Below are 21,277 nucleotides of genomic sequence, written 5' to 3' on the forward strand. Positions count from 1 at the left end.
GTATCCCATTCCTCCGTATCCCATTCCTCCTGGCCTTCTGAATGAGCCTACCATGGGGAACCTTATCAAATGCCTTGCTGAAGTCCATATATACCACATCCACAGCTCGACCCTCATCAACTTTTCTAGTCACATCCTCAAAGAACTTGATAAGGTTTGTGAGGCATGACCTGCCCCTCACAAAGCCTGCATTTAATCAAGCCATGCTCTTCCAGATGGTCATAAATCCTATCACTCAGAATCCTTTCTAACACCTTGCAGACGACAGACGTGAGACTTACTGGTCTGTAATTGCAGGGGATTTCCCTATTTCCTTTCTTGAAGAGAGGAATTACAGTTGCCTCTCTCCAGTCCTCAGGTACGACTCCTGAGGATGCAAAGATCTTCGCAAGTGGCGAAGCAATCGCATTTCTCGTTTCCCAAAGCAGCCAAGCTCAAATCTGACCAGGACCTGGCGACTTGTCAATCTTAATGTTTGACAAAATTTTCAGCACATCAGCTTCCTCTATCTCTATCCATTCCAGCATGCACACCTGCTCTTCAAAGCTTTCATTCACTACAAAGTTCGTTTCTTTCGTAAAGGCAGAAGCAAAAAACTCATTTAGGGCTTCCCCTACCACCTCAGACTCCACACGCAAGTTCCCTATGCTATCCCTGATCTTATTCCTCACATAAGTGTAAAATGCCTTTGTGTTCTCCCTAATCCATTCTGCCAAGCTTTCTCGTGCCCCCTCCTGACTCTCCTCTGACCATTTTTGTATGCTTCAGAAAGTATAAAATAATGAAAATGATTGTGTTTTTTATGTGGTCCAACTATTTCAAATAGTGAGATATGGGGGGACCATGCTTGGCAGTTCACCATCACAGCGAGCTGTGGAACTACTCAATATCAGGAGTGTGAACAAATTGGAAACCCTTGTGCAGAAAAGATTGATTTATCTATCATTGTTTATTGCAGGAGAATGCAGAACTGTGGGTAGATTGGGGAGTGTCTCTCATAGGCTGAAGAGCTTAGTCCTGATCCTATCAAACCTGCTATGCCATTCAATGAGACCATGGCTGACCTGATAACTCCACTTTCCTGTCTTTTCTCTCTCATCCTTAACTTGCTTCCTCATTAAAACCCAGACTCTGCAGCCCTCTGAAAGAGAATTCCAAGGAGTCACTACCATGTAAAACTGGTTAGTGTTTTCTTGTCCCGTCATTTCTATTAACATAGAATCTCTACCATATAGAAGCAGGCCTTCCGGCCCGTTGAGTCCACACTAACCCTCCAAAGAGCATCCCACCCAAATCCAGCCCCTACCCTGTCCCTGTAACCCTGCATTTTTCAAGAATAATCCACCATTTTTCAAGAATAATCCACCAATGCCTGAATACACATGCCTGATTACTATTGACAATTTAGCATGGCCAATCCACCTAACTTGCACATTTCTGGACTGTGGGAGGAAACCAGTGGAAACCCACACAGACACAGGGAGAACGTGCACATTCCACAAAGGTAGTCGCCCAAGGCTGGAATCGAACATGGGTCCCTGGTGTTGTGAGGTACCAGTGCTAAGCACTGAGACACCATGCTGCCCTTTAGTTATTTTACTTGGTTGATCAACAGATTGAAAAGCCCCTTTCCTTCCAGTCCAATACTTAGACTCTTTGCTTGGACACTAAGACCTCCCTTTGTTACAAAACTGAAATAGAAATGCGTGTGAGGAATTGGAGGTCCAGATACAAGTCTTTCTGAAGCACAGTGTGTAGTTTGGTGAGTGACACGGTCTGTGTTGTTTATCTCGACAGAGCCCTGTGTCACCTGCAGCTGAAACAATATCCTGAAGCGATGCAGGACTGTACAGCGGCATTGGCTCTGGATCCCAACAACGTGAAGGCATTCTACCGACGGGCTGTAGCTCGCAAAGAGCTGAAGGTAAGTAAAGTCTGGCAATTCAGCATGGATCTGTAAACATTAGTGAAAAGGTGAGACATTTGTACGTAGAATTTATTGCAACTTCGACTGTTTGGAATAACAAAGACGACAAACCCATAGGAGCCTCAATTCCTGCAAGTTCCCCTCCAAGCCCCACACACCAGCTTAATTTGGAAATATATCTCCATTCTTTCACTGTCGCTGGGTCAAAATCCTGGAACTGCCTCCTGTTTACACAGCCCATGACTGTAGAGTTTCAGAAGGCTTACTCAGCACCACCCCCTCAAAGGCAATGAGGAATGGGAATTAAATCCTGGCTTTGGGATTGGCTGACAGGTCCCATTAATGAATATTTAAGAGAACAGGTGATAGAAGGGAGACTTTAGAAACTATTGCTCATCACTGATGTTGGAAGAGGTGAGGTTCGAATTTTTCATATTAAGTCTACAGACAAATTGGCTCTTGCATCTCTTCCCCTTAAACACATCTTTGTTATTAGACTGAACCACTCCTTACAGTTGTGAATTCCACATTATTACCACTACACTTTTGAGGAGGCAGGGAGGCTGCAGAAGGATTTTGAACAGGTTAGGAGAGTGGGCAAAGAAGTGGCAGATGGAGTACAACGTGGGAAAGTGTGAGGTCATGCATTTTGGTCGGAAGAATAGAGGCATAGACTGTTTTCTAAATGGGCAAAAATTCAGAAATCTGAAGTGCAAAGAGACTTATGAGTTCTAGTCCACGATTCTCTCAAGATAAACTTGCAGGTTGGGTCAGTAGTTAGGAAGGCAAATACAATGATGGCATTTATTCTGAAAGGACTTGAATATAAAAGCAGGGATGTACTTCTGAGGCTCTATAAGGCTCTGGTCAGACCACATTTGGAGTATTGTGCACAGTTTTGGACCACATATCTCAGGAAGGATGTACTGGCCCTGGAGCAGGTTCAGAGGAGATTCATAAGAATGGTCCCAGGAATGAAAATCTTTAACATATGAGGAACATTTGAGGCCTTTGGGACTATATGCGATGGAATTTAGAAGGATGAGAGGGGATCTAATTGAAATTTACAGAATACTGAATAACCTGGACAGAGTAGATGTTGGAAAGATGTTTCTGTTGGTAGGAGAGACTATGGCCTGAGGGCACAGCCGTAGAGTAAAGGGAAGATCGTTTATAACCGACTTAAGGAGAAACTTTTTCAGCCAGAGAGTGGTAAATCTGTGGAATTCGTTGCCACGGAAGGCTGTGATGGCCAGGTCATTGAGTATAATTAAGAAGGAAGGAGATAGATTCTTGATTGTCAAGGAGATCATGAGTTACATGGAGAAAGCAGGAGAATGGGGTTGGGAAACCTATCAGCCATGATTAAGCAGAGCAGACTTGATGGGCTGAAAGGAACAGAAATTAGGCCAATGTCTTATGGTCATTCAGGCTATAGCCATGTGCCATATTTTAAAAAAAAAGGAATATTTTCTCATCTTTTCTTTTTATTAATGACCTTACATCCATTTTCTCTGATTACCAATGCTTTTGTCAATGAAATCCTGTTCCTTATTATTTGTTCTATTAAGAATTCCACGCTATTTCAGAAAAAAATTAGCTTTCTCATCTTGTCCAGCCAGCTTGAAAGACCTGTCTAAGCACGTTGCCCAGTTTGGGTCTCCTTCCTGAATGAGATCTGAACCTGACCTGTGAGGCATCCTAATCAGAGCCGGATCCCAGCTCTCTGACCCAGTTTAATTTGTGGCCTTTGTATGGCATTCCTTTTCAGAGACTAGGCAGAGTGATCCTAACTCTAACACAGGGACTGACAAATTTGCATCCACCCAACCAATGTTCATATCCTGATTCCTGAATGAAGACTTTGGCAGGATGAACTTTGGCAATACTTTTGAAATGTGAAAATCGGTTCATTTAGTTCAGAGTTCAACTTCCAAAACCTTTACTTAGTATGGTCTTGCTGCCTGAGAGATTTCAGTTTAAAAATGTTTTTGTTTTGATATGAGTATTCAACCATCCACCTGAGAAAATGGATTTTAAAATAATCAAAAATGACCTAAAACTATACTGACCCATTTAATAGTTTCATTGGTGAACCCTTGTTACTTTAAGTAATTATTATTTGAAATGAGAGAGCTTCTTCATTCTGCTGCATGTCAATCTAAGAGTGTGAGCAGACCTTGAAGGGTAATCCCAAAATCAACACTGAATAGATTCGCTCAACTTCAGTCTGGGATTATGCCAATTTATATTGTTATGGACCACATCAAACCCACTCAAAATATATTCAGAAGATAGGGTCTAGACTCTTATTTATTTTTAAAAATGTAAGATGTTGAATTCAGGATGCATTTTGATTGCTGAAACTACTCGACTTAAGCATACACTACTTATTCATCCCCTAGAGTTACATTATTCCAATTTCTTTTTGTTATAGTTTAACTATATTGGAAAACGTAACAGAATAGATTATTTAACTACTAAGCAGTTACTGTTCCACCGTAATAACATCCCACAAACACACTGTTGACAAAGACAAATTTAGAAAAACAGTGCCTCACAGGCAACTCCAGCAGCAGCAAGAAAACTCCCAGTTTTTAGCTGTAACCGAGAGGGGAAAACAGCTCACACGTCAAGATCCTAGCAGCAACTGCTACTGAAATGAAAAATCCTGGTTCTGTGGGAGTTTGACCACACCCATTCAGGCTGCTTCTATTGTTCCAACGTTTTTAAAAAAAACTCGAGGCTTCTCAAGCGGTTTACTCTGGCTCTGTGTAAACAGCTCTGCCTTAAAACCTCTCTTCAAAAAAAAGGACAAAATGCATCTCTTAAAGCCATTATGTCGTTCCAGTATCCACATGATATTGGAATCTTAGTGCAAAAACAGGACAGCAACATTGCTGCACAAAGTAAAAGCAACATGTACATCATGTCTGAGGAGAGAGATAACAAGCTGAATATTGTTTTTATTCCTTCAGGATTACACTGGCAGTGTTACTGATCTTCAGGAGATGCTGAAACGGGACCCCACCAACTTTCCTGGCCAACGCCTCTTGCAGGAAGTCCAGATGTTTCTTAAATAAAACCTTATCCTCATGGGCACTTCAGACTCAAACCTCTGAAACCAGATCTCAATATATCTGCATGTGGGGGCTTGGGCAGGTTTCTAACCCCCCTCGTTTTGCATTTTTCTTGCTTTTCAAGGGCTTTACAGGTCATTCGTCTTGACACCAAAGAGCACTGTGTGAAAATATGAGTCAAACTGTCCACAGCTCAATTTACGTTTGATACCTACACACAACATCAATTCCTGCACTCTGCCATCCCTCTTTAGTTATTGACTTATCAATAGGATCCTCTGCCTCAATTAATCTCTGCAGATTGCATAACTCCAATTTAATATATATGAGAGTACAATAATCATCTTGCTGTGGAGGAATTTGGTGTGCGTTGTGTGATATTTTTAGGGTAGTCCATTTTATGGTAGCTGTGTTTGCAAGCTTGCACTTTTAATCTTTTCAGTCACGTCATTGCTTCGTTCTGTGTCAAAATCAACAATGTTGCATCTGACCCCCATTATGTCCTCACGTCTCCCATAAACCCACACTCTCCATTTCAGATGAGGTTAAGTAACCTGAATACCACTTTGAGTTTTATTAACTTGATACCAAGCACTGAAACCTCTGACTGTGTTTAAAGGAACGTTTTATGGGGTTACTGTTAGGGGTAGGTAAGAGTGCAGGGGAAAGAGAGACCAGGCTGAGGACAGTCTCTTAACTTGCTTCAAGGCTGTTCACTTTGCTTTGCAGTACTACTTCCTCCTCATCTTGAAAAACCCCTTCAACTCGATGCTTTGCATGGTTGCTGTCAACACTCAAGTTGACTCTGCACTGAGACACTTCCTAATCAAGAAACAATACTTATAACTTGAATCAAGCATGTATACTTAAAAATATCAGCAACTTTGCTTAAGTGTAGAACGAGGAGATCATTGTTCCTTAATTTTGAGAATATGACTGAACTTAACTATCCACCTTTACCCTATATTCCTTCATGCTTTTGGATTGCAATTAAATATAAAAATCAATAATAGCTAACATCAACCACTGTTCATAGTTGAGTTCCAAACTTCTGTCATTCCTTTGCCCAGAAGGGTTGTTTCTGACAGAAACCAATTTTTAAAATCAGAAACCCAACTGTAGGTGCCATGGAGGACTAGGAAACACTAACATTACTGTCCACAAGTTGAGAATGTGGGAATTACTGAGAAACTTAACTGGTTTAACTTTATTCCATACTAGTAAAACTGTATAAAACCAGAATTAAGTTACTTTATTTTGAATGGCCAGAGACACTCTAGCCCATAGTTAGATGGCTATAATAACAATAGATTCATGAATGATACTTAAAGGGCAAAAGTTCCCCAACAACTATTATACATTCAAGCAAGTACATGACTACTTACAGTTCTGCTGCTACAGAACAAATTTGGGAGTAAACTGGTTAAAAAAAATCCATTACAGAAACAAATTGCTGGAAAAACTCAGCAGGTCTGGCAGCATCTGAAGATGAATCAGAGTTAATGTTTCAAGTCTGCTAACTGGACCATTAACGTGATTTCTGTTCACAGATGCTGCCAGACCTGCTGAGCTTTTCCAGCTACTTCTGTTTTTGTTCGATTTATAGCAGACATTGTTTTTGTTTGTTACACAAATATTTGTAAAGCAGTTGTTCATATTGCTTTGCATTGCTGCAACTGTGGTAGTTTTGAATGGGAGGAATCAGTGATTGCAGCTCTGTTTATTTCTGTTGTCAAAGTTCCAGCAATTTCCATGAGCAATATTTCAGTTTGTTTCTGTGTGTATTGCCGCTAGTGAACAGGATACAGAACATGAAGCAGCATACATTGAGGAAACATGACAAGTTAACATCTGTGCATCTGTCCTCAGGTAGTCTTACAATTCAGCAAACAATGAAAAATCTTTTGCAAGAGCAAAGATATTTTGATCATTCATCTCCTTCATAAATGTAATATCTAGACTTGTAAACAATGTCTATGTACTATTGGTTTAGTTTGTGTTGTGTTGCACTGCAAAATGTTTGGACTCAGGTATTAAATGTTAATGATTAAGGCATTTTTTTTTTCATTTTGTTAATGGAGATGTTGCCACAATCTGACCTTGACTACCAAGAAAACATAACTGCAGATATATTAAAACACAAGCAAAACGCTAGCTCAACAGCCTGGGGTCAAGGTCCACTGCATCAAATGGAGCACATTCTAGCCATGTTTCATGGCAAGTTTGAGTGGGTGTTCTCCTCAAACCATGAGGTGGTTGCACTGGAGGGGCTGCAGAAGAGATTTCACCAGGCTGTTGCCTGGGATAGTACAGTTCAGTCTTGGAGAGAGAGAGGCGCTGGATAAGCTCAGGTGGTTTTCTTTGGAGCAGAGAAGGTCGAGGGCTGTGAATAGAACATAGCTCTTCCCTTTAGTTGAGGTGTCAATAATACATTATGATTTAAAACTGAAAAGTAATACTTAGGAATTTTGTAGCACAGACTGTGTCCCTATCTTTGAGCCAGGAGCCCCAGGTTCAAGTCCTGTCCACCCAAGTGATGATAATTCTGAACAAATATTACATTCAGAATATTTACATTGTTACATTTGATATGAAAAGGATGTCACCCACCATCCTAAGGGAAATGAGTAGTAAGCACCTGCCATTCCCAGAGGGTGTTCAATAGATGTTCTTAAATTCATTCATGGGACCTTGGTGGCATTGCCTGGGCCAGCATTTATTGCTCATCCCAAGGTCCCCATTGAAAGAGGTGGTGGTGAACTGCAGTCCCTAGGCTATAGGTAGACCACAATGCTGTTGGGGAGAGAATTCGAGAAACGAGAGTTGAAGAGGGGAAAACAAAATTGCCTAGTAGCAAGGGGTCATTGCACTGTGGCGGTAATAGTGCAGTTTGACAGTCTCAAACGGTCAAAGCAGTAGTTGTCCTGAGTGACTTAATGTCAGTCACAGAATAACTCCAGAAAGAGAAGGCTGTGGAAGAGAGGTTTAAGGAACTAATGTTAAAAATAAATGAGCTATGTTTGTAGTTTAAGGGGTCTCAGACATTAACTGAAGAAAACATGTGAATGCAGAAGTCTGCCCAAGAATAAACCAAGTACAACCATCGTAACCGATCAAGGAACTGGAGGTTTCAGTATCGGTAAAGTTAGCGAAGTTGACTTTCTGATATTTGTAATAGGTCAGTTCCAAATAATCCTTGAATATATGAATATAGTTGGCCATTTTCTCCTTTTGAATTAGGAATAGAGTCAGAGTCATAGCACAGAAACAGATCCTTCGGTCCACCTCATCCACGCCAAACAGATATCCCAACCTACTCTAGTTCCACCTGCCAGTGCCCGGCCCATATCCCTCCAAACCCTTCCTATTCATATACCCATCCAGATGCCTTTTAAATGTTGCAATTGTACCAGCCTCCACCACTTCCTCTGGTAGCTCATTCCATACATGTACCATCCTGTGTGGAAAAAGTTGCCCTTCAGGTCTCTTTTGTATCTTTCCCCTCACCCTAAACCTGGACTCCCCACCCCAGGGAAAAGACTTGGTCTATTTATCCTATCCATGCCCTCATGATTTTATAAACTTCTATAAAGGTCACCCCTCAGCCTCTGATGCTCCAGGGAAAACAACCCCAGCCTGTTCAGCCTCTCCCTACAGCTCAAATCCTCCAACTTTGGCAACATCCTTGTAAACAGTTTCTGAACCCTTTCCAGTTTCACAACATCTTTTCAATAGGAAGGAGACCAGAATTGCATGTAATATTCCAACAATGGCCTAACCAATGTCCTGTACAGCCACATCATGACCTCCTAACTCCTGCACTCAATACTCTGAACAATAATGGAAAGCATATCAAACGCCTTCTTCACTATCCTATCTACCTGCGACTCCACTTTCAAGGAGCTATGAACCTGCACTCCAAGATCTCATTGTTCAGCAACACTCCCAAGGACCTTACCATTAAGTATACAAGTCCTGCTAAGATTTGCTTTCCCAAAATGCAACACTTCACATTTATCTAAATTAAACACCATCTGCCATTTCTTGGCCCATCTGAACAAGATCCTGTTGTAATCTGAGGTAACCTTCTTCGCTGTCCACTACACCTCCAATTTTGGTGTCATCTGCAAATTTATTAACTGTACCCCTTATGCTCACATCCAAATCATTTATATAAATGACAAGTGGAACCCCCAGCACCGATCCTTGTGGCACTCCACTGGTCACAGGCCTCCAGTCTGAAAAACAACCCTCCTCCATCACCCTGTCTTCTACCTTTGAGCCAGCTCTGTATCCAAATGGCTAGTTCTCGCTGTATTCCATGGGCTCTAACCTTGCTCACCAGTCTAGAAATCTTCAATATTTTATCAACAGTACTTGTCAGCCTCTATTGAATATGTTCAGTGACTGATCTCAATGAAAAACAAATTGCTAAAACTAAAACATGACCATGAAGCTAATTTCCTCTGGGATTGTACCTGTCCAGTATCACCAGCAGCTAGTATTACACCCAAATCCTCCAACATCTTAACATTTCAAGGAAGTTGTTTGTTAAAGGAACAACAAAAGATTCAAAGACAGAGGCAGCCACAATCCAGTTTCAGTGTTCTTTAATACAGCCCAAGACAAACCGAATACAGTACAGGACACAAAAGCCAAATCTCGGAGCACAATTGAATGTGAGTGGAGAACATTATCTCCAGGCCACATCAGATCCTTATTCAGTTTGATCCCCACCTAAAGTTTAATCATGCGACCAAATTATCTTTGCTTCATGAAAGTTTGCTTGTTGCTGCTCAAGTCCGGCCTGCAAGAAACAGGAAACTCATTAATCAACCACGTGAGTAAACAGTAGAGAAGTCAAACTAGAAAGCTATGTTTCACTCCTGCCAAGCCCTGGAACTGCTGCTGCTACCATTTGCCTTGCAGCTTGTTCTCAGGAGGTGTTGGATGTCAAGCTGCATTTGCCACTCGACCATGAGGGGCAGGAGTCTCAGTCCCAGACCGGGTAAGGACCCCAGGTTTCCCTGAAGAGCATTAGTGAACCAGTTGGATTTGTTTTATGACAATCTGACAGTTTTCATAGTCAAATTCAATTTTGGTCTCCACATAGGCAGAGAAACACCAGGGAAAGATGAAAAGACAGTAGGAAGACACCAGAAGTGAAAAAAATTATTCCCATCAAGAAAGACTGGGTCTAGTTTTCCACAGAAAAATGACTGAAGTTTTACATAAGAATTAATATGACTAAAGGGTTCAATAAGAGACATAGAAGAGATGATTCCTCATTGTAAGAGAAAGTCCAAACCCAGAAAGAGAGGGGAAGGAGTGGGGGGTGGGGGGTTTAAATTGGGAATCAGAAGGAAGGTCCTTGCCCAAAGAGTGACTTAGAGTGTGGCCATAGGTTGGAGAGAGTAGAATGGAGGTAGCTGAGAGAAGGATTGATCAACAATAGGGAGAAAGGGAGAGGACGCGCCTGTTATTGTGCTGGAAATAGACTAGTGTATCAAACACAAGCCAAAACCTCTCGTGCTTTACCGTGGTGGCGAACTGTGGACATCACCTGTTCAGGCAGCTGTGCTCCCTTTCTTCGGCACCGTATCTTTAGCTTGATGAGCCTGAAGCACAGCGACAGCTTCCTCCACCTGAAAGAACCCGAAACACAATGGAATCTTCAGGCTGCAGCTGCTCCCCCCTCACCAATTCTTCCATAGGACATGGGCATCACTGGCAAGGCCTGCATTTGTCCCCCAGCCAATGCCCCTGAACAGAGTGGCTTGCTTGGCCATTTCAGAGAAACGTGTTAAGGGAATGAATTCTACTCATGAGGTAGTGGCGTCAGCTGAAATATGGAAATACTTATCAGGCCAGAATGTCTCAGCTAATGACAAGAACAAGCCTGCATCTACATAGCACCTTTCACAATCCCAGGATATCCTTAAGTGATTTACTGTCATTAACAGAAGTAGAGTCACTAATTTCTGCATTGCTAGTTCCTACAAGCAGGATTGCAATGATGATCAGATAATCTGTTTCCGTAATACCTGTTGAAAAGTAACTAGTGGCCAGGAAGAAATAATCTCCTCTTTGAAATTGTTTGACAAGATCTTTAATGTCCACCTAAGAGGACAGATTGAGATTTCAGGTTAACATTCTAACTGTACGATGACATTTCTGACAGTGCAGCACCCATCACTACACACAAATCAAAATCCTCACGCAGAACATGAACCCATAGCCACTTGAAACCAAAGACAAAACTATGGAGCTGAAACAAACCAGGAGCTGGCAGCATCTGCAGAGAGAGAGAACCAGGTTAGTGTGGAGTCTGGTGTGACTCAACCTGCTGTCACTGTCATCAGTAGCTGTGCTTTCAAAGGCTCAAACCCAAATATTTCCTTCTGAAAAGTCCTTCCCCTTTTTTAAAACTTCTTTGTCCATGTACGTGGTTATCTGTCCCGATCTTCTCATGTGGCTCAGTGTCACTTTCATTAATACTGCTCCCATGAAGCACCTTCGGGTGTTTTACTTTTGCAAAGTCTCTGTATAAACACGGCTGGTTTTTTTTTAAACAGGTTGTGAAATGGGTAGTGTTTCTGGAAGATTACACCAGATGGGCAAGCTAATGTTTTTGCAGATTGTTACAATTAGTCAGGACTCTGAAATAGCAGCATCTGGGTGGTGTACGGCCACTTGAGGAATTGGGTAAAGGTTTTGTTTCACATTATCTCCGAACAGACAGTACCTCTGACAGCGCAGCACTGGGAAGCACCAGCCTAGACTTTGCAATCAAGTCGCCCGAGTGGGATTTGAACTCTCCACCTTCTGACTAGGAGCAGCGCTAGCGTTTCTCTCCACAGCTGACTGTCAGTGTACGCTGATACAGAAACAAGCAAATCTACAGAGGAACTTGACAAAATCGGATGGAAAGCCCAGAATACCATGGGATCCTTTACAATAAGGCAGCTTTCAAAATTTGAGCTCCCAACATGTTGCACGTAAATCTGAGGTTTGTACAATGGAAAGCAGGAGTTCAGTTAGTCTTCAGTACATGGAGGAGAAATTCCTCTATTAAAAAACAACCTTCATACATCCCCTTATAACAACCAGGATCTCCATTTAGTCCATTCAGTCCCTCAAACCTGTTCAGCAGCTTTAATGCGATCATGGCTGATCTGTGGCCTAGCTCCAAAAACTTGCCTTTGGTCCATGTCTCTTAATATCTTAGCTCAAGAAAAATTTCTCAGATTTAAAACTAACAACTGATCCAGCATCCACAGCCAAATTTGGAAGAGAGTTCCAAACATGTACCATCTTGTGTGTAAAAGTGCTTCCTAATATCTCTCCTTCCATCCCTTTTTTCCCTTACCCACGTCCAATTTAATTACTTTCTTAAAAAGAAAGGAATACAGTAGTGGACCCTGTATTACAAGTGTTTATGGGGGACAATCTGAAGCCATCTATTATTAAGCACTTGAATATGGATTGTGGAATACTCCAAATATCAGAGACAAGAACTGAGCACAGAAATACCGAATCAACATCTTAATGCCTGTTATTAACATACAGTTCCCCAACAAAAACACACACATCCCTACCTTGGAGCGAAGGGACTCTCGTGATTCTAACATGTGGAGGAGTTCGGAGTTATCAATCTCCAGCAGCATTCCTGTAATTTTGCCGACCAGTGTTGGATGCATTTCCTGGATCAGCGGATACAGGCGCTCACCTGAACAACAAAAAAAAACAAAAACTGAATCTTCTCCAGGTAACAAACAGCTCCAATTCAACAGAATGGCCTGGAAATACTCAGGAGAAAGTGAGCACTTCAGATACTGGAGATCAGAGTCAAAAAACCATGTGGTGCTGGAAAAGCACAGCCAGTCAGGCAGTAACCGAGGAGTAGAAGAGGCGACATTTTGAGCATAAGCTCATCAGGAATTCCTGAAGAGCTTGTGCTCAATTCGTTGACTCTCCTGCTCCTTGGAAGCTGCCTGACCGGCTGTGCTTTTCCAGCACCACATGGTTTTTTGACTCTGAGAAATACTCAGTAGTCTGGCAGAATCTGTCTCAATGAGACAAGTGGTCAGTGTCAGGCAGCCTTCAGCCCAATCCGTCCATGCCAACCATGTTTCCTAAACTGAATTAGTCCCATTTGCCTGTATTTGGCCATATTCCTCTAAACCTTTCCTGTCCGAATGTCTTTCAAATTGTTGTAATTGCACTCACCACTACCACTTCCTCTGGCAGCTCATTCCATACACACATCAACCTCTGCATGAAGTTGCCACCCCTTGGGCCCTTTTATATATCTTTCCCCTCTCACCCTGTACCTATGCCTTCTAGTTTTGGACTCCGATCCTGGGGAAAAGACATTGGCTATTCATGCCCATGATTTTATAAACCTCTACGGTCACCCCTCAGCCTCCTACAGTCCAAGAAAAGTAGTCCTACAGCCTCTTCTTAGATCTCAAACTCTACACAGTGTTGGTAAAATCTTTGTAGCACCCTTTCCAGGTTAATAAGATCCTTCCTATAGCAGGGCGACCAGATTTGTATGAAGTATTCCAAGCGTGGCCTTACCATTGTCTTGTACAGCCATAACATGGCGTTCCCAACTCCTGTACACAGTGCTCTGACTGAGAAAGGCAAGCGTGCCAAATGCATTCCTCATCACAGTCTACCTGTGACGCCACTTTCAAGGAACTATAGACCTGCAGCCCTAGGTCTCTCTGCTCAACAATACTCCTCCAGGCCTCTACCATTAACTGTATAAGTACTGCCCTGGTTTATCTTACCAAAATGCAACACCTCATTTATCTGAATTACACTCCATCTGCCATTCCTTCACCCACTGGCCCAGTTGATCAAGATCCTGTTATACTCTTTGATAACCTTCTTCACTGTCCATTATACCACCAATCTTTGGTGTCATCTGCAAACTCACTCACCACTCTTTCTACAGTTCTCATTCAAATAGCTTACATAAATGACAAACAACAGTGAACCCAGCACTGATACTAGTGGCACACCACTGGTCACTGGCATCCCATCTGAACAACCCTCTACCAACATCCTGTCTCCTACTGTTCAGGCAATTTTGTTTCTAATTCGCTAGTTCTCTGGATCCCATGTAATCTAACCTTATTAAGCAGTCAGTCATTTTAATGTTCCTCAAAAAGAGCCAGCAATTCAAAACTTACGCAGAATTTTATTTTTAAAAAATCTTTAATATATTCTAAACTAAGAATGACCAGCCGAAAATATCACCAAGAAAATCCAACCTTAAAACAAGAAGTCAGTATTACAAAACCTGAAGTTAGACACCAAACTTGACACACTTCAGCATCACTAACAGAAACAAAACTCCCCACATGCTTTAGCGAGCAGACAGTGAGGAAGGATTTCCCTGGCCGAGGAACCTAGACGCAGGAGACAGGATGGCAAATGTTGGAAACCAGAGTCAAAAAACGCAAAGCTGGAAAGGCACAGCAGGTCACAGCATCCAGGGAGCAGGAATTTCAATGTTTCAGTCCAAAATCAGCCTGAAACACTGACTTTCCTGCTCCTCGGATGCTGTCTGACCTGCTGTGCTTTTTCCCAGCTTCACATCTACTGAACCTAGACACTGACTCAGATTAAAAGGGTAGTCCTTTCAGGCAGAAACTCAAAATGTCCAAGGGTGATGAATCTTTGGAATTTTCTGAGATCTTTGGAAGCTCAGTGATTATGTTCAAGATCAAGAATGATAGATTTTGGGATGCTGATTGAAAAGTGGGGATGATGGAGTTAAGCAAGAAGATCTTGCTGAATGGTGGAGCCGGTTTGAAAGGGGGTGTCCAATGACGACCCCCTGCTCAGATTTCTCCTGGGAGAGTTGTTGAATCTGAAGTCTATTGTGAGCTGAACCAGGAGATAATGCTCCTCAGCTCTCAACCCACTAAGGAAAAGGGATCTTAACTTGCATAGTAACAAAGTGCTAATCAGTCCTGAAAACATTGCTATGATTCAGAGTGGGTACAGCCAGTGGTACAGATACTGGTGTCAACGGGTTTCAATGGAACCTCCAAGAAATCAGAGACTGCAAACCCCACAAAGAGCAAGGAGACTACATGTGATCAGCCTGTATTGCTAACAAAACAAAGCTTTTCACTGTGCCTTGGTACACGTAACAATAAATTCAATTCAATACAAAGCATTGCTTACTCTGGTAAAACTCTTACAACAAGCTGCATTGATCTAGTACAATTACACTAAAATATCCCAAAGTAGTTTACAGAAGTGTACATCAGACAAACATATGACTGAGTCAAAAGCTTTTGGGGGGGGGGGGGGGGGGGGGCTAATATTCTGAGATGGTTGACCAGCCTGGCCAATGGAGGGCAAAGGTTTTAGGAGGGAAGGAGGGAGAAGGGGTGAGGTTGGAGTGTGTTTCAGAGCCCAGGTAGCTGGGGACTGTCCTGGCCAAGGGTGGGTTGAGAGACTGAAGTCATGAGTGTAGACGGGTTACAAACACAGCTGTCGATTCCGTGTCAGGCGGGGGAGGGGAGTGGATTGCTCTCAAACATACCCAGCATCTGTTTCTGTTCCTGTGGTTGCGCAGCAGCCAACACTGAGGCACTGAGGGGCATCTGACCATGAACAGCTGGCTCAGGCACCTACACATCACCAAGAAAAGAAAAACAACCACATGAGCAAACCCAATCACTGGTCAGGCCAAAGTCAAACCAAGCACAAAATCCAAAATTAGCACGTCCCAGTAAAACAGAGTAGCAGGTGGTCATTCTGTCCTCTCTGATTAAATCACAATGACAGAATCACAATCTTGCCTTTGCTTTGTAACCCCTTCAAAAGGTCAACCCATCTCTGCCTTAAACTTCAATCATCACCCAGCATCTGTAGCTTTGAGAGAACATTCCAGATTCCTGCTACCGAGAGACAATACCCTTCCTGGTATCACCGCTTGATGGCCAATGTTCCAATATTCTTCAGTTCCATCCCTCACCCACTCCCTAAGGCCCAGTATTCCTGCAGGAATCCTACCAAACTCTTAAGCAGCCACACATTGGAAACTGAGGCAGGCAATGCTTGGAAAAGGTGTTTAGCAACATTTCTCATGAGAAAGCTCAGAGTCACTATTGCATTAATAGCGATAAAAGAATGAATGAGACAGTTTCAATGTTCTATAGCTCCCATTGCTGAAGTAAACAGTTTTACTGACTTTTACTTGTTAACTAAAAGCTTGGAGAATGAAAGGCCACCTTCTTGAAGTATCAAAGGCTAACAGGGTCAATGTGGAAAAGTTTGCCCTCGTGGGAGAGTCTCAGACTGGAGACACTCAGGGTAGGGAGGCACACATTTAAGACAGAGAGGAGGAGGAATTTCTCTCAAGAGGGCAGTGAATCTGTGGAATGTTACTGCTGAGGGCTGTCGAGGCTGGGTTGCTGAGTATATTCAAGACTGATACAGATTTTTTAATCACTGAGGGCAATCAAAGGTTACGGGCAAAAGGCAGGCAAGTGGAGTTGAGGATAAGCCAAATCAGCCATGATCTCATTGAATGGCAGAGCAGGTTCAATGGACAACTTCTGCTCTAACGTCTCACGAGAAAGCAAAATCCAACAAACGTGTCCCAATGTGATTTGCAGATTATTGCCATTGTCACTCAACGTTTCACGGAGTATCTGTGGTCAGTACCTGTTGAGCACCAGGAGGGTGCTGTGTGTTACAGACTCCAGATGTATATTTATACTGGGGCAGCACTCGCACCATCGGTCCTGAAAGAGCAGTACGAGGTCCCGCTGTCTGAGTCCCTGTAGTGGCTGGAAGGTGTGAGCAAAGGATAATAAAAAGGGTTTAAAAAGCACACAGACAGATAGTTAACATCATTCAATCACAACAGCTCCTCTGCACTACAATGGGCTCCAACATTAATCCAATTTCACTAAAACCAGGAATAAAAAGGCAGCACAGATAGATAGTATAGGGGGTCAGGCTAAAGGATGAGTTAGCAAGAGGCCAAGTGATGTAACAGGGACAGTCAGGCCATTTGGCCCATCAGGTCTGCTGCTCAGGCCTTGTTTAACAATCGGAGAACGGGAGCTCAACTACACGATTATTTGAGAAGATGATTTCAGCTACCGGAAAATAAACACCAACTGGTTCACCAATGTCCTTTTTGAGATGGAAACTTACTGTTCTTACCTGGCCTGGTCTGGCCTATGTGACTTCAGTCCCACATTAACACACAGTCTTAACTGCTCTCTGAAATATAGCCATCAGTTCAAAGCAACATGAATAAATCGGTTTAAAAACCAGACCAAATTGCTTCAGGTTTTCAATTCTAAACAAAAAAGTGTATTTGTCATAAAGATCACAATTTTAAGACTTGTTTTGTTTGGCTCACAAAGATGAAAACTCTGACATTGAAGATTGTGTGATCTTTCAGAGGCAATGATTTGAATACAAGTGCCACCTTACATTTGTATAGCACCTGGACCTGGTAGAATGGCTTAAAATGCTTTTATCAATGCAGGATTGACATTGAACCATTTACAGTGTTATTAGGACAGATGCTCAAAAGCTTGCACAAAGTTGAGTGCATCCTTTAAAAAAAAAGCAGAGATAGCTTTGGAGAGTGAATTCCAGAGCGAGAGCATCAGCTGCTGAAGTCACAGTCACCAACAAGAGTGCTCAAGATGAGCAATGGGGGTTGGGGGAGAATGCTAAAGAGCCAGATTTATAAAGCACCTTCTGACAGTGAAGTCAAACCAGGAGTTGTTTGTCCCCTCCACGGAGGTTGGTCTTTCTGTAGAAACCGGGTTACCCTCAGCAGCTTACTCACCCACTCTCTGCATGTTGGACGGGAGCTGGGGAACCTGGGTAGATGCTTGGCGGACGGTACTGATAGCTGTGGCTACTCTTCGGGGTGCAGTCCCTCTCACTGAGGGGAGCATGCTGTGGTAGGGGGCTGGAAACAAGAAAAAAAAATCCACACCATCTCGGTTGAGTTTAGAATCACAAACAAAGCCAAGCAGATCTTAGCATGCAAGAAACCAAACCAAAATGCACTTAACATTGACCAATCCTGACGCTGTCAAACCCACCAACTATCCTCACCCACAATCACACAGGACAAAAGAGACGGAGGAAAATTCCTCTCAAACAAGGTTCTATTTCCGATTTCAATTGTTTCCCATTGACAAGACAAAGCACAGGATGGGAAACGCGGACAAATTTCTTTCTGGATGATCCTGTAAAGCACTTCAACATCTCACTCCTTCATCTTCACAAGCATCGAACTTGGAGTTGCAAGATAATAATGGAGTTGCTGACCTATCAAATTAATCAACTTACCAAGATCCCACTGACAGCACGTTCGAAACCCAGCGTCTTTACCACCTCAAGATGGACAAGGGCAGCAGATACATGAGAACACCACCTCTTACACGTCCCCCTCCATGCCAGTCACCATCCTGGCTTGGAAATATATCACTGTTCCTTCACTGTCACTGGATCAAAATCCTGGAATTCCCTCCCAAAGAGCATTGTGGGTCAACCCACAGCACATGGACTGCAGCGGTTCAAGGTGGTAGCTCACCTCCTCAAGGGAGAATTATTGTTGCAGTGGAGTGGGACTGAGATGAAATTAGTGCATTGCTATAACTTAGTTGTAAAATTAGCTATTATAAAACAGCAAGGTTGATCCCTGTAACTTCCGTGGCAATATTTCAGCCTGAGTCTAAAAGGTAACAGGGTGAAGTTCACATGGAGCCCAGACAGCAGGATCCGAGCAAGGGATGGCCATTCACTGTCGGTGCATGCTTTTGGTAGAAATGTATTAGTGATGGATCTGACCTCACCCCAATATATCTGGTTAGTAGTGGGTTACAAATTGGGTAGAATCTGTTCCTACAGAAGTTGAACTTTAGTCCTTTCTTAATACTGCTGTAGATGTCCCCACAGTCCAAGATTGAAACCGATCATCTTCTCAAAAAGCATTAGAGAGACAGACAACAAATACGAACCTCTAACCAGTGACATCATCCTGGGAACAAAGAGCACAATCTCTGGGATGTAAACTGCGTGAAAAATGGATGGCCTTTCATTGAATTTCCTTTATCTTTCTGTCAAAGTACACCCAGTTATTATTATTATATCCAAAGGTTGAAGAAAGTCAAAAAAGTGCAGACGTAAGAGACAGGGAAAAAAAGAGGAAGTGATCAGGAAAAACATGCAGTCGGGTTATATGGTAAAGACTGCCCTCTATTGATCATCTTATGACCAATTCAACAGCTGGACAAAACCAAAGAGAGTCAAGTATAGAGTCAGAGACATACAGCATGGAAACAAACCCTTCAGTCCAAACAGTCCATATTGACCATTTTTCCAAACTAAACCAGTCCCACCAGCCTGCCATATCCCTGCTAACCTCATATTCACATACTTGTTCAAATGTCTCTTAAAACATTGTAACTGTACCTGCATCCACCACTTCCTCAGGAAGTTCATTCCACACACAAACGGTCTTTTTTCAAATCTTTCTCCTCTCACCTTAAAACTAAGTCTCAAAATCCTCAACCCTAGGGAAAAGACACCTGCCATTCCACATTATCTATACCCCTCATGATTTTGTAAACCTCATCCCTCAGCCTCCCACAATCCAGTGAACATAGTCCCAGTATTTCTTTATAATCCAAACTCTTTTGAACAAGCTCCTGAGAAAGTAACCACAGCATTTTTAGTTTGGGGGTTTGATCAATTTTGTTTGTTTTTTTCTGTAATTCTTTAACTTTGCAGAAGGGGGTGAGGATTTATCAGGAGGAGGCACCTTGCTGGTAAAATGAGGAAGCCTTCACTTACTCGGAGGCCTGATGGGTTGGCCTGTCCAACGTTGAGAAGGTCGCATTGGGGTCACTGGAGACGTGGCATAATATGGAGTTCGGTTTTGAATCTGTGGAGATCAAAATGCTAAACAATCAATCAATCAGCACCAAACCCTCACCAAATTCCCAATAGTCTAATAAAACACAACACATCCCCAGTTACAGTAAAATACAAGAAGTGTTCTATCAGTCTTCACTTTACACAACCATAAAATGGAAGTGTAAAAGCTTAGAATTCTGTACAGTAATCAGTTAGACTCACTGTCCAAGGTGGGACATCAATAGGTCATCTTGTACAATACTGGGGAGCGATGAGATCAGATCGCAATCGAACTTGTCAATGACACACATCGGTCTGACCTGTCTTGCATCAAACTGTACAATTAAATACATTCATTTCGAAATATTACTGTTTTTCTTGCTGATCGGCTTTTTCAAGTTTGCGGAAGGACAGGAATGTTTAGGATAGCAAAGGATGAGTTAGCGGTAGAGTATTACAACTGTTGTAGGATTGTGAGGTGACAAAGGGACCGAGTTATCATAGAACCACAGAACCTCTACAGCATAGAAGCAGGCCATTCAGCCCAGCAAGTCCAAGAGCATCTCACCCAGACCCCACCCCCAGTAATACATTTCCCATGGCCAATCCACCTAGCCTGCAGATCTTTGGACTGTGGGAGGAAACCCACAGAAACACGGGGAGAATGTGCAATCTCCACACAGATAGTTGCCTACGGCAGACTGAAGTTTCAGGGATGTGGGGAACACAGAAGCCAGCAGCCGTTGGCGAATGGGAAAATGATCAGGTCGGGTTTCAGATGAGTGGACTTCAGGCAGTGGAGAAGACTGGCCCTCGGAAGGCAACTTTAGTCTGAAGATAACTGAATGAGGGTTTCAGCAGCAATGAGTCAAGACAGTGGCTGGAAACAGATGTGTCCAAGGTGGGAAGTCAGCACTCTGCAGGATGTCAAACCAAGAAGTGTTTGTGAATGATCTGTTCTGTCAGACACAGAGGTGTGGAATGGTGATGGGAGATCAAGGCGATGGCTGTAGTCTTCTGAATAATTAAGTGAAGAGGACAATAGTTCATCTGAGATGGGATGCCAGACAGACAATCTAGCAGCAGGGGAGGTAGGGCTGAGTATTGTCAGTTAACACAAAGCTTGTTGGATATTGAGCTGAAATTGAGGAGTGAGAGAGAGAGGATTTTCTTTTTAAAGAAAAAAGGTATGCCAAGGTGATTTGCAAGGCTGGAAAGAGAAGCAAGTGGGGAAGGGCATGGGAGGAGCCATGTGAGGGCAGTTTGACTGCTTTAGCCAAGAGGAGAGCCATTGGACAAAGGCAAAAGAGAACAGAGAAAGTCAAGGGTAGATGATGCACTGAAA

The 21,277-nt window shown here is 42.8% G+C and overlaps 2 protein-coding genes across 4 annotated transcripts in view; one reads left to right on the forward strand and one right to left on the reverse strand.

The window, feature by feature from the left end:
• The window catches only part of tomm34 (translocase of outer mitochondrial membrane 34), a 14,740-nt gene extending 8,386 nt beyond the window's left edge, over positions 1–6,354 (forward strand). The window contains exons 6-7 of the mRNA XM_043709992.1: positions 1,798–1,924; positions 4,906–6,354. Coding sequence (XP_043565927.1) covers positions 1,798–1,924; positions 4,906–5,010 — 232 coding nt within the window. The 3' untranslated portion in view covers positions 5,011–6,354. The remainder of the gene's footprint in view (positions 1–1,797; positions 1,925–4,905) is intronic.
• Positions 6,355–9,576: 3,222 nt separating this feature from the next.
• Positions 9,577–21,277, reverse strand: part of LOC122560316 (embryonic polyadenylate-binding protein-like) — a 53,974-nt gene continuing 42,273 nt past the window's right edge. For 2 of the 3 annotated variants that reach the window (XM_043710910.1, XM_043710908.1), the window contains exons 10-16: positions 19,870–19,960; positions 17,852–17,977; positions 16,705–16,829; positions 15,578–15,665; positions 12,606–12,736; positions 10,571–10,652; positions 9,577–9,814 (exon numbers count right to left, since the gene is read on the reverse strand). In XM_043710910.1, the coding sequence (XP_043566845.1) occupies positions 10,575–10,652; positions 12,606–12,736; positions 15,578–15,665; positions 16,705–16,829; positions 17,852–17,977; positions 19,870–19,960 (639 nt within the window). In that variant the 3' untranslated portion in view covers positions 9,577–9,814; positions 10,571–10,574. Of the gene's footprint in view, positions 9,815–10,545; positions 10,653–12,605; positions 12,737–15,577; positions 15,666–16,704; positions 16,830–17,851; positions 17,978–19,869; positions 19,961–21,277 lie in introns of all 3 variants that reach the window. The other variant, XM_043710909.1, reaches the window with a different exon arrangement.

The sequence above is a fragment of the Chiloscyllium plagiosum genome, chromosome 20, assembly GCF_004010195.1.
Source record: "Chiloscyllium plagiosum isolate BGI_BamShark_2017 chromosome 20, ASM401019v2, whole genome shotgun sequence".
In the NCBI taxonomy this organism is placed as follows: domain Eukaryota; kingdom Metazoa; phylum Chordata; class Chondrichthyes; order Orectolobiformes; family Hemiscylliidae; genus Chiloscyllium; species Chiloscyllium plagiosum.